General features: G+C 42.3%; 2 protein-coding genes across 8 annotated transcripts in view; both read left to right on the plus strand.

Moving 5' to 3' along the window:
• The first annotated feature begins 18 nt into the window (after nucleotides 1-18).
• stn1 (STN1 subunit of CST complex) lies at nucleotides 19-9,851 on the plus strand. Of its 2 annotated transcripts, none has more exons than XM_074631124.1 (10): nucleotides 19-159; nucleotides 915-1,047; nucleotides 1,404-1,499; nucleotides 1,848-1,925; nucleotides 3,421-3,594; nucleotides 3,998-4,109; nucleotides 5,955-6,105; nucleotides 7,432-7,554; nucleotides 7,642-7,714; nucleotides 9,232-9,851. In XM_074631124.1, exons 2-10 carry the CDS (start codon nucleotides 915-917, stop codon nucleotides 9,387-9,389), a joined length of 1,098 nt encoding a protein of 365 aa, XP_074487225.1. In that variant the 5' UTR covers nucleotides 19-159; the 3' UTR covers nucleotides 9,390-9,851. The 2 variants fall into 2 exon arrangements, with proteins under 2 accessions (XP_074487225.1, XP_074487224.1); XM_074631123.1 differs by lacking the exon at nucleotides 19-159 and adding an exon at nucleotides 512-649 and having other exon boundaries at nucleotides 921-1,047.
• Nucleotides 9,852-14,474: 4,623 nt separating this feature from the next.
• Nucleotides 14,475-16,162, plus strand: part of sh3pxd2aa (SH3 and PX domains 2Aa) — a 149,175-nt gene continuing 147,487 nt past the window's right edge. The window contains exon 1 of one of the 6 annotated variants that reach the window (XM_074631023.1): nucleotides 14,475-15,559. In XM_074631023.1, the coding sequence (XP_074487124.1) occupies nucleotides 15,464-15,559 (96 nt within the window). In that variant the 5' untranslated portion in view covers nucleotides 14,475-15,463. The remainder of the gene's footprint in view (nucleotides 15,560-16,162) is intronic. The other 5 variants (XM_074631026.1, XM_074631019.1, XM_074631021.1 and 2 more) reach the window with 5 other exon arrangements.

Consider the following 16,162-nt stretch of genomic DNA (forward strand, 5'->3'; position numbering starts at 1 on the left):
AGTAGACGTGTCCTGGCGTGTGATATCCACCAAAACAAGACTTTGTTTTAGTGTAAAGTAGTAAAGGAAGCTCGTCGTTGTTCCAGTTCCAGACGACCCGCTGGCCCGACAGCCCGGAGCGGCTCTTTCTCTTTATCCACCAGAAGACAACAAAGATGAGTAAGACGTCCTCCAAAATAGTTATATTCCACAGAATTATTCATTAGTTTCCTTCAGGCTAAACAATGTCACAGCTGGTTCCGACATTAACATTCTTTAAACCGGTTAAAAGCAGTTATGTTTCCGTTCCTCCTGGTGTTTAGACGGTGTTTAGTAATCTAGCGGATTTAGTGTCGGTGCGCGCTCCCGAGTGCGCGCGGCCGCGGCTCTTTCTCTTCTTGCTCCTCGTGTCTGTGACAGTTGGCGGGTTAACGGTCACATCAGGCTTCTGCTGCCCTCCTCTGTGAGGGAGACCAAACTACTGATGTTTAAACCACTCACGACGATACTGGAGCATATGTTTCATCAAGAAAAATAATCAGTCTGCTGAGTATTACTTGTTCGTTGTAGTTGCACTGCATCAATCTGCCAGCATCGCCTCATTAAACACTAGTCTTTGTGTCCCTGAAACTACATGTCCCAGAGACCATTGCGACACACGAACACGCCGGTCAGACAGTGAAATGATATACACGCTTTTAAACCTACAACTATTTTGATACTATCGTAGCTGGAACTTTTCTAACATGTGTTAACGTGCATAATATTATCGAGCCACTATAATAAAAACGTATTTAACGTGCGTTAACAACACGTCACGTGACCAATGTTTTGGTTCCTCTCAAGACACTCCACTGTTAGCTAACGGTAGCTAGCTATCTTTCTTCGCCGCTTCGAAATAAAGAGGTATAATCTGCTTTTGTTTCCACGATGAGATGCAGGCAGCTGGGATGGATCCAGCGGAAGAGCCCCCATCGATGTTGTGGGGTCTGGACCCGATGTTTTCTGCCTTCACCAGGCTGTATGTCAGAGACATCCTGCAGATGACAGAGTCCACACAAGTATCAGGTATCAACCATACATCCAGGGTAACAGGTTGTTTCATTCACTGACTGTATCATTGTCTTTGCATTTGAACCTTCATAAGTAACATAACATGTCTGAATATTTGTTGCCAACAGCTAACCGAAGATAAAAAACAATAATATGACTAAACTAACCAACTAACCAATTTACAAACTAACGTCTGTTACTGGAAATGTGATGTTAGCAAGTTAGCTAACATTAACTAGCTAGCTAACTAACCACTTTGTTAGTTCCTAGTCAACTTTATCAGACGTTTTTAGTATATCTGATGTTGACAATGATAATAATTGATGCTTTGAGCTTATAGTTTTTGTTCTGTATCCATCCATGTCTCACAGGTATTTACTTCTACAACTTACATCCGATCTATAAAGTTGATGTGCTTGGGACAGTGGTTTACAAGAGAGAAAGAGAAGACTTCTTCTGTTATGGAGGTATGTGTCTCTGTATGGAACAAGAACATTGCAGAACTCTTACTGTGAATGCTGTCTTTGGGAGTCATTGTGGGACCCACTGTGGCAGTGTTTACAGAGAGTGACATTGTTGCATGTTCTGGATAATGCATTGAGAAAGTCTCCTGTTTGACAATGACCCAGTTCTTGTTTACATTTCACAAACTCACACACACACACACACACACACACACACACACACACACACACACACACACACACACACACTCTGCTGTTGTATACAGTCCCAAAATAACTTATAATGATAATAATAACTGATTTCCCAATCTCCTCACAAACAAAACAGATTTCGTTTCCTTCTGTTCACAGTGGATGATGGTACTGGCGTAATAAACTGCCTGTGCTGGAAAAATGACTTGTTTAAAGAAGAGCAGGATCCTACTAAATGTAAGTTTTTTTATTTTTATTAATCTCAGTGTTGGCATGGTTGCAAGTTATGCTCTGTATTAGTCACCAGAAGAAGCAGAAGTGCATTTTGCACTATGTAGCAGATGCTCTTCAGCCATATTATTACATCTGAAATAGCTTTTATGAACCTCGTAGCATCCTCCTTAGTTAATTTGTCAAGTAAATAACAGACAAGTATATTGTCAGTATCACCAAATGTAATTTTATCATTATATAGGTGTTGTCTTAAAGGTGCCCTTTAGAGTTTTCTTCTAAACAAGCACAGTTATGTTAACATTCAGTTTGAATATATATATATATTAGGGCTGTCGATCGATTAAATTATTTAATCGCGATTAATCATGATTGTCCTTGATTAATTGCAAATTAATCACACGTTTTTTTTATCTGTTCAAAATGGACCTTAAAGGGAGATTTGTCAAGTATTTCATATTCTTATCTACATGGAAGTGGGCAAATATGCTTGCTTTATGCAAATGTATTAACAACACAAAACAATGACAAATATTGTCCAGAAACACTCAGAGTTACTGCATTTAGCATAAAGAAATCTGCTCAAATCATAACATGGCAAACTCAAGCCCAACAGACGACAAGGGGAGAATCGTGGGTACCCATAGAACCCATTTTCATTCACATATCTTGAGGTCAGAGGTCAAGGGACCCCTTTGAAAATGGCCATGACAGTTTTTTTTATTTTGCAGCAAAATTTAACCTCCTTCACGACAAACTTGTATGACGTGGTTGGTACAAAGGATTTTTAAATGTAGGGTCGACGATGTTGGAAAGCCAGCATAATTTGAAAGTATTATCGCCCCAGGAGCTCCATCGCAACTACTTCACAGACACAGAGCGGAGAGAGGACCTCAACTCAACAACGCTACCTCATGACAAGTAACTGCGGCAGTGCTACTGCAGGGCTGACTTTTCTCTTCCATTCTCCAGGAAACGTGCGGCGGCGACGCGCTTTGAGTTCAGGCTGGTGCACGCCAAGGGTAGAGTACGAGCAGGGAGGCATCTGATTGGTTCTTTCCAAGTGTAACGCAAGGCAGTGATCGGTAGATGTTTTTACAGGATTACAGCAGCTACAGATGACAGCTCTTTTCCGCTCCTTTTTCAGAGCTCATCAGTAATGGATCGCGGTCGGGGTGTAAAGACCATTTCAACCAATAGAACAAATAGTGTATAGCCTACTGGATAACATCGTCAACCCTGCCTCAAGTTTTCTAGTTTCATATGATACCAGTATCTTCACTCTAGCTTTACAACTGAGCCCACTACAACCTTTGAAAGATTGATTGCGTTAAAGAAATTAGTGGCGATCAAACGAATTTGCGTTTACAAGTTATTATCGCGTTAACTTCGACAGCCCTATAAATTATTTAAACTATTTTCAAAGGCGCTTCACAAATTAATTTTTATAAATTTATTTAGGACTGTTGTGTAATATCCTATATTCATTTGTCATTTCCAGCAGGGGGTAAAACCAGTGATGGGGCTCAGGGAGGCTTCAACCTAGTCGCTGAAGTGGAGAAGCTGAGACAGGCCCAGCAGAGCCGCTGCCGTCTGGAGATCGGAGAGCTGCTCCGAGTCAGAGGACCGGTGAAGACGTCGAGGCAGCAGAGAGAAATCATGGCCTCCACCTACTGTGAGTGCAGAGGACTGTCCTCTTCAGGCCACACTGGCAGTTTGATATCGCAATTCACCATCCACTACCAGCTACATTAGAATAAGATCGTCAATATCCAAGAATATAAACATTTAACCACTGGTTCATTAGAAACTACAAATGCTCAAACAAGAACATGCATCTGCTCACACAGTCCCCTACCCACACACTCTGCAAGTGCCTAGCAAGGACATCCTTTATCCTAGCACTGCAGTCTCGTGTTATGATGGCAAAACGTGTCTCTCTCTCTCACAAACACACACACACACACACACACACACACACAATCGCACACACAGCACATTCTTTATTTGAGAGTACACGGCATCTATATCCTCTGCCCATTCATCATGTGTGTATCCGTGTCTGTGTGTGTTCCCAGATAAAGTCAATGACCCAGTGATGGCAATCCAGATAGCGTGGATGATGGAGGTTCCTCAGCTCTACAGGCAGTGCTATGACAAACCATTCCAGCTGCAACCTAATGCAACGGGGTACAAACATCCCTCCTTTAACGTACCATTACAGTAGATTACAACACTGAAGTCAGGTTTCTATCCAAATTATTGTAAATTTTAACCGATGTTCCAGGAAATTGGTTATTTTCCACCCACCAATGAATATTAGTAATTGGTTCAACAAGATAAACAGTTAGTGGCAGCAATACTCCAATCGGGTGCCATGAAATCATTGCAGAAGAAGGGGGTGCAACGACTTAAAAAAAGAGTTCAGGGCGCCTGGGTTAGCTCAGTTGGTAGAGCGGGCGTCCATGTATTAAGGCTTGGTCCTGACCGCGGCGGCCCGGGTTCGAATCCGGCCTGTGGCCCTTTCCGCATCCACTCTCTCTCTCCCCCCTTTCACGACTCTATCCACTGTCCTGTCATAAAAATGGAAAATGCCCCCAAAAAAATAACTTTAAAAAAAAAAAAGAGTTCAAACGGTGCAAAACTATGGCATCAGATTTATGTCATGTCACGAGCGCGATAAAACATGCACGGATATAAACAATATAAGTCCAGCGCACCAATTTTACAATCAAGAGTTGTACAGGCATGGATGTATTAAGAGAACTGGATACAGCGTTGGAGGCGGGCTCCCGTTCATTCCTATGAGAGTTGCTCAGTGGTGCATGAGGCCAAAATGGCTCGACTGCCGAGTGATAAAGTACCCGGATCTTCCTCATCCATTGGGCCCATAGAGCAGGCGCAGTAGCGTTTCCTTTAACTCCGCCTCCCGTCTCATTCACATGAACGGAGGAAGGAAAATACCTCTGGATTCAGCTATTACTGCATTTTACGACTTTTAAGACCTAATGATTTAAATAAGGACTATTCAAGTGTTCATACTGGGAATTTGATTTACCTCAAAAAAATTATCTGCTGAGTTACAGATGTCGCTTCCCAATGTAAGTCTATGGGGAAAAAGTCTTTGTGCCCAATGGCATCACGTGACAGACACGGAAGTTGTAACTCCACTGTTTGGCCACTACAAAAATTTGCTTCAAACCCTGCCGCTCTTCCCGGGGGCTCATGTACAGGCAGCTGCGCGCGAGAAGCAACATAGGGAGAGGCAAAGAATGGCACCTGCAAGTGTATAGAACTAGCGCACAGAGGTGCCACCACACGAGAGAGACCGTCTGCTTTGCGAGCGCTGGAGAGTGTACACACTCTCACGTGTGACTCTGCTTTCCAAGTGGAATCCTGCTGGCGTGAACCAAGCTGACTTTTGACAGATTGGGGGGCGGAAACCAAGGGAGTTACTGCCCCTCTTATAATTGGTCACTTTCAACGCGAACACACCCACATGGACTGCTATTTGTCGCGTTCGCCATGTTGCCGTGGTAAGATCCGCCAGAATCCACTGTTACTCACTTGATACTACACTGGAACCCCCGAAATATTAGCCGTTGTCCCCTGAGGCTAAATCGTCATCAGCCCAATAGCCGATGGGTTCCAAGATTGAGCTAGCACCGAAGAGCGTCAAGACGCTGAGAGTTTTTGTGGGCTTACATATAAAACAGCAGTCGCCCTTTAAACTTTCACTGTTACTACAAGATGTAGTGAAACAGGCGTAGCAGGTAGTAGCCATTAAAAAGCATTAAATATCAACAATTTTTATCTTTACGTGGAACAACAATGAAAGCAAGCTCTAATTTTAATATAGATAGACAGGAAGAAAACAACAACTAAACAATCGAATGCATCCTAAGACATTTATGAAAGTAATAGTAACAAGCTGTCAGAGTTGAACCTGACTCAATAATGATCAGTTCTCTCTAAACATATATTTAAGCATTAGTATGAATTGTATTAAGGTCCTGTTCTTTGTCTGTTGCTCAGAGACTCGGCCATCAGTTCCCTCAGCAAGGCGACAAACACCATCAAGGACTTCTTTAAGCAGAAGTCGGTGACCCGGTTCAGAACCTATGATGTTCAGGATCTCCTGCAGCCTCTGATCTCCAGCCAGCCTCAAACAGCATCAGCAGACCAGGTACGCCTGAATAATAACACTGGAACCATTTCATTTTGAAGTTTGTGTTGGTGGTGGTGGTGGGATGAAACGAAAATCAAACGTCAGACTGTATTTGAAGTGTCCTTCTTAGGTGAGAATGACGAACGGAGTAAAGAAAAACAGCCATGATTGGATTTGTAGCATAGAAGCTAATTTGTATTCTTTGATTTGACATTTCATTCTACATTTTGGTTTTTCCTTCTTCCCCACAAAACTCGACAAGATGTCATCACACTAAGGTGTTTCCACATAGCAGTGCAATTTGATAGCAGAACATTATTTGGAGATCTAAATCTAGGAACAAAAGGCAAGAAAAACAGTAATAGATGCTGCACAGTGTCTGCTTAATGCTTTATCCCATCTTCACACGCTTAATGACGGTAAGGTGTTTTGAAAAAAACATTGTTAATGCTTGTGCCATTTCAAATACAACTTAAATTCAGCTCTGATGTATTATCATTAGGGCTGTCAGTCGAATAAATTATGTAATCGTGATTAATCGCAAATTAGTCGGACATTTTTTTATCTGTTCAAATGTACCTTAAAGGGAGATTTGTCAAGCATTTAATACTCAACATGGGAGTGGGCAAATATGCTGCTTTATGCAAATGTGTGTATATATTTATTATTGGAAATCAATTAACAACACAAAACAATGACAGATATTGTCCAGAAACCCTCACAGGTACTGCATTTAGCATTAAACAATATGCTCAAACTAGAATGGCACTCGGAGAACGCAGACCTCTGCCAAGGTGCCCGAGTACGATTGTCCCCCCCTCTCCGTTCAGCTTGCGCCATCCTCCACGTGTATTTGGATCATCCCCCCCCGGCTCTCTCTCTGAAGAGAGAAAGAGGCGGGGTTATGCATGATCAACGTGTCATCAGTTACACTGCGCATGTGTTATACCCAGAGGTCTCAATGTTCTGGCTGGTCGGAATCCTTAAAAAAAATTCCTAAATCATGATCCGGATCGCCACCAAAATCTAATGGATTGTTCATTGTGCCACACCCGACTCCTCCAAAAAATGTCATTGAAATCCATTGTGGACTTTTGGAGTAATCCTGCTAACAGACAAACAAACCAACGCCAGTGAAAACATAACCTCCTTCCTAGGCCTTCGGCCTTGGCGAAGTAGTTTTACCAGTATCTTCACCCTACCTTTAAAACTGAGCCCACTACAACCTAAAAATAGCATATTGCGTTAAAGAAATTAGCGGCGTTAAAACAAATTTACTTTAATGTCTTATAATTGCGTTAACTTTGACAGCCCTAATTATCATGCTTGTCTGTTGCTGTGAAGGAGCCTGTGGCGGGTCCATCTGGATGCCAGCAACTACGCCAGCTTCTGAAGGAGGCCCTGCAAATTTTACAGGACGAGGGTATCGTGTACCGCAAAGTCAAATCCCAGGATGAAGTCTATCATGTGAGAATTAGCAGAGAAATCTTCGATAGATTCTCCCCAATTCAGTAGGTTCTCAAAGAGAGGATTCATGCTGTTGTTCCTCACCAGGTGACCGCACATGACAAAGATCTACTCATAGCTGTCAAAGACATTATCAGAGAGGACTCAAAGAGAGAGAAGTGTAAGTACACTTCCTGTTTTTGCTCTTTAAGTATCAAGCTTTTGATTAAAGGGATGGCTTAGATTTTTTTTTTAAGTGGTGTTGTATGAGGTACTTATCCATAGCTCAGTGTATTACCTACAGTAGATGATGGTCGGCACGCCTCCAGTTTGGAGCAACAGACAGGAATATCAGCACGGGAGCAAAGCAATGTACTGCTGTGGACGGGGACAGTAGCAAAATGTATATTAGACACCTAAAAATATCAATATTAGTTTAAGTGTACTCTATATGTAGAATATTTCCTCAGCTTTACCTTGCCATAAGACAGCCCTTTCTGATGGGGAGCTGAAGCCGCTATCTATTCTCTCTTCAAAGTCAGACCGGACAACACCGTGGTAGCGACCTGTCAATCGCAAGGTAGCTACGCCCTAAAGCATCCCCTGCTTTATGGTCTATCTGACTCTAAATGGGACCATAATTTACTATATGAACATCATGCTGCTTGAAACTAGTGATTGAGACCATAAACTCATGTTTACAATGTTTACTGAGGTAATAAATGAAGTGAGAAGTTTTCTCATAGACTTCTATACAATCAGACTTCTTTTTGCAACCAGAGGAGAGTCGCCCCCTGCTGGCTATTAGAAAGAATGCAGGATTAAGGCACTTCCGCTTTGGCTTCACTTTCCTGACCCGGGGGGTAGCCCACTGGGTCTACCGCTGCCTATTGTGTGACTTTGGTGTTTTAAAGGGTTAGTTTGGATTCACCAAAGTCACGCAATAACGCAAACAAACTAACCGATGGAGGCAGCAGTAGACCAGCAACTGCGTTCTGCGAGGTAAAATTGTTGTTTTTGTCAATGGAGTCTGGTGGCTTTCGAAGAGAGCATCGATAAGGGTTTCAGTTCCCCATCCATCGGAAAGGGCTGTCTGACGGCAAGAAAAGCTGTGAAAATTCTCACAACATAACGTCCACCCCGGCCACAGCAGTACAATATTTTGCTCCCGTGCTGGTACTTCTGTCTGTTTCTCCAAACTGGGGGCGTGCTGACCATCATCTACTGTAGGTAATACACTGACGATGGATAAGAACCTCATACAACCCCTACTTAAAAAAATCCCAACTATTCCTTTTAATGTTGACCTACTGCAGTTTTAGTTTCATTGTCACAATCTCCTTCGTGGCAGTGTGTTGCGGTAATTATCATTCAGTTGAAGAAATCAAGAATTAAAGCTTTTTTATGTGCTTGTCAAATATCAAATTAGCACAACAACCACACCTGTATGTCACTTGCCAATCACTTCTTCAGTCAGGGGCTTCATTTTCACCATAGAGCAGATGTCTTTGTGTGATGCTGCTCGTGAAATAGATTTCTCGTCAGTCTGTGAGATCTTTGTGAAAAAATAAATCCAATAAGAATGCTAAATATCTTCTGGAAATATTGGAAAAACTAAACTCCATAAATCCCTCATTTCAAGTATTCCCTTCAAGTCTCTGTGTGCTAACAGTAGCTTCCTCCTGTCTGTGCCTGTAGATGCAGAGAAGGGTTGCCACATCCTGCACATCCTGTCTGCAGTCAGGCAGCGCTACAGCCTCAACGTGAGCAAGGCGGCACTGGAGCTGGTCCTCAAATCACTGGAGTGCAACAGTGACATCGTCAGCACCAGCGACAGCCATTACACTGCGTTTTAACTCCAGCACGGTGGGGTCGGAAGCCCAGCATTACTGGATATACTATGTGTAGTATGGCTTATTGCTCCAAAATGTGAGCGTCCAATACGTTTATGTAAATCATGCCATCTGTATTCTTTTATTCATCATGACTGTTGTCAAAGTGTGGCAGTTGCCGAGAGTTTATTTCTTATATTTGTATTTTGAATTACTACTGCGTGTTAGTGTGCTATGGTTAAATATTACGTTTTATATAAATGTTTGCCTTATAAAATTAAGCCATGCCTAAGGAAATGGACATCAGGGAAGCGTTCAGGAACACTTTGCCTTCCACTGTTGTAAATATGTATGATATGTATAAATATCAGACCAGGCAACAAACACAAGGCTCATGCATGGCTGGATTAACCCTCTAGGGAGCCCTGGGGTACATAATTGGCTCCTGGGTCATCAATTCGCATATGGTAATAATAATAATAATAATAATAATAAAAGAATAAATAAATAAATGACAGCCCCCTCATTTGTTAAACAAGGCAGAAATGCATAAAGAAATGTATAAAGAAAAGAATACACTAATAAATAGGTTTGGGAAAATAAGTAAGGGGTGAAATGCAAAGGGAAAATTGTGCATAAATAAATACATGCATAAATACATACATTTAAAAATAGATATAAAATAAATAAGACATAATTGCAAAAATAAATAAATTAAGAATAATTACAAAAATAAAGGAAAAGATAAAACAATAGTGCAAAAATAAATAAATGAAGTTAAAAAATAATAAAAAGTAAATAAATACAAGGGGAAATTAAACACTAAATAAATAAGGGAATTAATAAAAAAATAAAGTAGCAAATTAAAGAAAATATCAATTTGTCACATTTTTAAACAATTAATTTGACATTTATTTTTAATATTTTTGCTACATTTAATGACATTTATTTATTTATCGAGTCATTTATTTATTTACTAATTTGTTTTTGATTTTGGCAGTTTCCGTATAAGCCAACAACAACAGCTGTCAGTGTGTCAGTGTGCTGACTTGACTATGACTTGCCCCAAACTGCATGTGATTATCATAAAGTGGGCATATCTGTAAAGGGGAGACTCGTGTGTACCAATAGAACCCATTAACATTCACATATCTTGAGGTCAGAGGTCAAGGGACCCCTTTGAAAATGGCCATGACAAACACCATCACCAAAATTTAGCACAAGTTTGGAGCGTTATTTAACCTCCTTCACGACAAGCTAGCATGACATGGTCAGTACTGATGGATTCATTAGGTTTTTATAGTTTCGTATGATATCGTCATTCTAGCTTTAAATCTGAGCCCACTACATCCTCCGAAAGATCTATTGCTTTAATGCGAAAACCAAATTAGTGGCGTTAAAACAAATATGCATTAACGTGTTATTATCGCGTTAACTTTGACAGCCCTAGAAAACATGTTAATGTGAATGGCCCTATCTAGAGCCAGAGTTAGGTCTGTCTGTTCTGGGCTGGAATCATAGAAAAAGGACCCGTTCCATATGTAGATATAAACGGCTCCTTGAAAGGTAATGAAAACACAACGATTCTTATTTTCAGGTTATTATCCACAAAAGAAAACATACTTATTTATATTATATTACATTTTTGCCAATAGATCCCCCTAAATGCTACACACTGCTCCTTTAAAAACTTGTAGTCTCCAAGCCCAATTTGAGAATCAGGATTTTTTTCTCAGACTTCAGAAAGCTCCCTGCAGAGCTACAGAAAAAATACAGTTGTTCATACATGCTGAGTAGCACTCATCATGACAACTCAACTGAACTTGTTGGTGGAGTGCCCCTTTAATTACAAATGTATGATTTGTCTGAAAACCCTTTCCATTATATGTTGTATTAATTAATTAATTGAATATATAGCTATAGATAAATTGCTTCACTATGAACTCTGGGTCTTTGAGCCCGCTGAGGATCTGCCTTGCATATTCCCATATGTATATTCAATTACATTACAACAAAGCAGTGGACACACAGTAGGCAGGAGCTTTCAAGGCCCCTGGAGTCCTGGGCCCCTGGGGCCGTTGCTCTGTTGGAATTCCAGCCTTGGGCTCATGGTTACAGTGAAGTCATTAAAATATAAATAGTTCACAAGTGACTTTAAAGATACTGATCTGGACTTAGTAATGCTCTGTTAAGGCATTGATTCTCAAAGTGGGGTCCAGGGACCCCCAGGGGGGGTAAGCCTATTGTGTCCATTACGTCCACCCACATTAGCTTGGGGCCAATAGAAACTCTGATATGATTGTGACGCATCAAGTCAGTCTGTCATGAATCAGTCACTTTACTCAGGGTGCAACAAACCGTTCCTGCTGCTTAGCTTAGCTTAGCTTAGCTTATTAGCCAGCTAGCTATCTAGCGAGCATGGAGAAATATTTGAGTGTGTTCCAATCCACGTACTTCCAGAAGTACACTTCAGTGTAGTGCACCTTGTGCACTCTGTACTCACTTGAGTAGTGCGTAAATTTCAACGGTGTAGGGTCGTCTCAAATTGAATACTCTGTGGCGCACTGACCAGAAATGACGATCGCAACATTTCACCACGGCTCGCTACCCGCTACCCGCCAAAATATCTTCTGAAAAAAATGAAAGCAGAGTGGAAATTACGTTTCCAACGTCGTCGCCTGCGCCTACGATGTGTCTACGTATGTCTACGTATGTTTGAATAGTGGTCGTGGTCCCGCCCCTTCCGCTGCGTAGCCAAGATGGCGACTATTGAGTGTGGAAAGTGTCCAGCGTTCCACACTCAACGATTTGACCGTTTTGAGTACAACATCCGGGTACTTTGAGTGCACTGCATTTTGCTGTATTTCCCAGTGTGAACGCACTTATGCACTCAAAATAGTAAGTGTAAGTACAGAAGTATGCAGATTGGAACACACTATTTGAGTCAGTCCACATTGTCAAGTGATACTAAGCACAAACTAGCTAAATAGAGTGCTACAGGAATGAGTCCTAAAACCTTGAAATGAGTTTGCATTTTAGTACTTCCGATCAATGTTTTATTTGAATGGGTTTTTAGTTGGATATCTGAAATAAGGTCTGTGGATAACACAAGCTGAAGAGATTTTAACATTTTGTTCTACGACATAAAATACATCAATAAACACCCCACTCGTGAATTTTGAAGCCTTTATGTGTCTTAAAAGAGGTTGCTTACAAGCGGCTAAATGAGATGACTAAACGTCATCCCGCTGACTCGTCCTCCTTTACAGCCTCGTGGTGTATACTCGCGCTCATGCGACCGTGGTGTAGTTTGTTTATAGCCTAACGTTAGCTTTTTACTTGTGGTGATTACATTTATTCTTCAAAACTCATAAAAGTGGTGTTCATTTATGGAGATTATCCTGAACAAAATGTCTAAGTATCATAAAAGTGTGTTTGCCGCGGAGCTTATTCTCTGCAATAATCCAAAACCCAATCCAAAAATCCCATTGGCTTTTTGTCGAGGTAACCCAGGGTGATGCTGACTTCCTGGTTGGCTTACAGAAATACGTCATCACTGGAGCACTCTATTGAGGAAATATGACAACAGTCATATCGAGTTTGGTTTTATTGAGAACAGGGACGGGAGACCAAAATGCGTCACGTGTCTCCATGATTCAAATTGAAATGTGTTCTTGTTTGTCAGGAATAAACAGGTCTGACGCATTAAGGTTGAAAAGTTTGTGAATACAAATATTTCCAATGAGAGTACAAATTGTAGTAAGCATTATGCTTCATTGGTGTTATGACTATGATGGGGTCCTTGGAAAATGTTCTCCCCTGTAAGGGGTCTCTGGCCCCAAACAGTTTGAGAACCCCTGTGTTAAGGGACTTAACACTGCAGTGGGTAGAAATGGAGGCAAATATGATTTAAAAAAGTTATTTTTATAAAACGGTCATTATATCCTGACATATACAGTAATGTGCATGAGACAAGTAATCTGAAAAAAATCATGTTCCTGTGTCCACCGGTGCTCCTAATGGCATCTGCAGTATTTCACAGACCAGAGGAAAACAACCAATTAGAGCCGAGCTAGAGCCTGCCGTCTCTGAGCAGCTGTCAATCACTCGCGAACTCCAACCAAACGGTCAAACTAGGCAACGCTGATCAAATATGAATCAATATTCTGTTACTGTAATGCCTATTTTTCTCCTCAGATGTTTTCAGAAACATCTTGTAGTGTACTGTTTAGCTGTAAAATTAGAAAGTTTGTGACCCAGCAGCTATGTTGAGATCAGTTGAGGAAATACCAAGCACCGCCCACCAGCCGGAGCACAGCCAATAGGAACGCTCTCTCTCTGAAATGACCTGTGATTGGTCAAAGTCTCCCATCACGAGCTAGATTTTCTAAAGCCTGAAAACAGAGCCATGAGGAGGAGCAGAAGTCTAGTTTTCTCTCAGAACACTTGGATTACAACATGCTGAAAGGTTATTATGGAATTTTGAAGCTTTAATGCATTTTAGATTAGATCAAATTAGATTACAAAACTTTGTTAATCCCCAATGGGAAAACTCATTTGCCACCTCATCAACTCATACAGACAACCAACAATATAGACATTACATTCAAAGTGCATAACAAATAAACAAATAATTAACACCATAAAGAGCCATTTGAGACATGATTAACATCTGAAAGATATATCTACACAGCCCATTAAAACCACATCTTGCTGAACTAAATAAAAAGGACAAAAGTCCCCTCTCTAAATGGGCTTCTTTTGCCACCGTGCTTGTGTTGCTGCTGCGTGCACAGGGGGGCAGTGTTTGGTCGTTAATTGGCTCCTTCATGTAGAGCAGACTGCTGCTGATTGGTCGCCCGGTGGAACATCTGTATCCATATCTCCAGCTGCTGAGCCCGTGTCTCCGGCCAGAAAGCTGCTCATGACTCAGAGCCTGGAGAGAGCCTGGAGAGAGACCGGAGAGACTGGAGAGAGACTGGAGAGAGACTGGAGAAAGACTGGAGAGAGACTAGAGAAAGACTGGAGAAAGACTGGAGAGAGACTGGAGACACTGGAGAGAGACAGACACTGGAGAGAGACTGGAGAGACTGGAGAGAGACAGAGACTGAAGAGAGCCTGGAAAGAGACTGGAGTGAGAATAAACTGATCGGAGATCCCGTTATATCTCGCTGTACCTCTTGTTGTGCAGACAGAGCGGGATTAAGAACATTTAAAGTAACAATGCACATAATTCAGACCTAAAAATAAATGATTCATATTGTCATATAAGCGGGGAGGAGAAGTTGTGGAGCCCGGAGGAGAGGAGGAGGAGAGGAGGAGGAAGAGGAGGCGGAGAGACAATATGACATGAGTGAACAGAGTGAAGAAGACTATAAACCCGGCTGGTTAACAACCGCTGCTTCATTAATGATGTCACACCAACAGCACGTTCCTCGTGCAGGAAGTCACAGACAAACATATTTCTCCACTAGCTTTATTCCAAGTAGCCTCGAGGACGTGCGCGTGAAGCCCATCCCACTCCGTTCCCTAAATTCAGTGCGCGTGCTGTAACGCAGGAGGCGTTTGGCGCTGGGGGGGGGGGTTTCTACCGGCTCCTCGCGCTCAGCTCAGCTCAGCCAGCACCGGTAACCTCCAGGTGTGCTCATGCTCCTGTAGTTCTCCTCTAGCTGGCATCAGACACAAAGGAACAAGCTGCACTTTTTTCCTTCTATTTTAAGGTGACCGCCTTCAACAGCGCGCCGTGCCGTGCCGTGCCGCGCCGTCCAGCCTGTGTGTGTGTGCGACTAAAGGCAGCGTGAACACCGCTCTCTGCTCGGATATATTGGTCTGTGTCTGTCTCACCCAGAGGGGATCAGTGCATGCTCTAACGCGCCATCGATAAGTTCCTGATCAGATCGATCGATGGTCTGATGGTCGTTGCGTCAGTGGAGGAAGTCTGAAGCCGAGCCGATCTCCTAATGGACCGCTGGATTGTTAACATGACACAGCGATGAGCGTTGTGCTCCGTCTCCCGTGCTACTAGAGACAGCCTGATCTGATCTGATCTGATCTGATCTGGAGCCGCAGCAGCTGCCTGTCTGTCTGTCTGTCTCTTCATGCAGAGCCTCTGCAGGGTCAAGATGCAGTTCCGGACTGTGCTGGACGTCAAAGTCGTGGACGTGGAGAAGAGGCGCAATCCGTCCAAACACTACGTGAGTTAACCTGCCTGCTGCCGCCCCCCCCCCCCATCTTCATCCATGTCAGTCACCTTTATTCTTCCCACCTTGTCCCGTCCAGATGTGTCAGCAGCGGTGTGTGTTTGGTGTATGTGTCTCTGGCCTGCTCCCAGTCTCTCAGCATGACACCCCAAACTGCTGCATTTAGTCCACTAAATGTAGCCTAGCCTGCTATGTGTGTGTGTGTGAGGAGCACAGCTAAGCTATAAGCTCACTGCTAGACTCTTGTTCAGCAAGAACACCTGGTTATCAATAATAAAGCAAACCATTACTAACAACCCCCCCACACAGTATCAGCCAGACATATAGTCCATCATCACAAGTGGCTGTCATAACTGTGTACTGTCAAGCAGCCTGAGCAGCATCAGCAATGGAACCTGCTAATAATGCAGGTTATTATGGTTATTATCCTCAATGTTAGAAAATCAAATCCTGTATCGATTCTCAAAAACACTATCGATTTGTAATTAATAGTTTACATGCAAAGATGAACTCAGCCAATACTTTATTTCATTTGCAAAGATACATTATGAACCCTCTCAGTGTAGTGCTATGATGTTGGATGTTATAGGGACTGGG

This window comes from Sebastes fasciatus, chromosome 3 (genome assembly GCF_043250625.1).
Source record: "Sebastes fasciatus isolate fSebFas1 chromosome 3, fSebFas1.pri, whole genome shotgun sequence".
NCBI lineage: Eukaryota > Metazoa > Chordata > Actinopteri > Perciformes > Sebastidae > Sebastes > Sebastes fasciatus.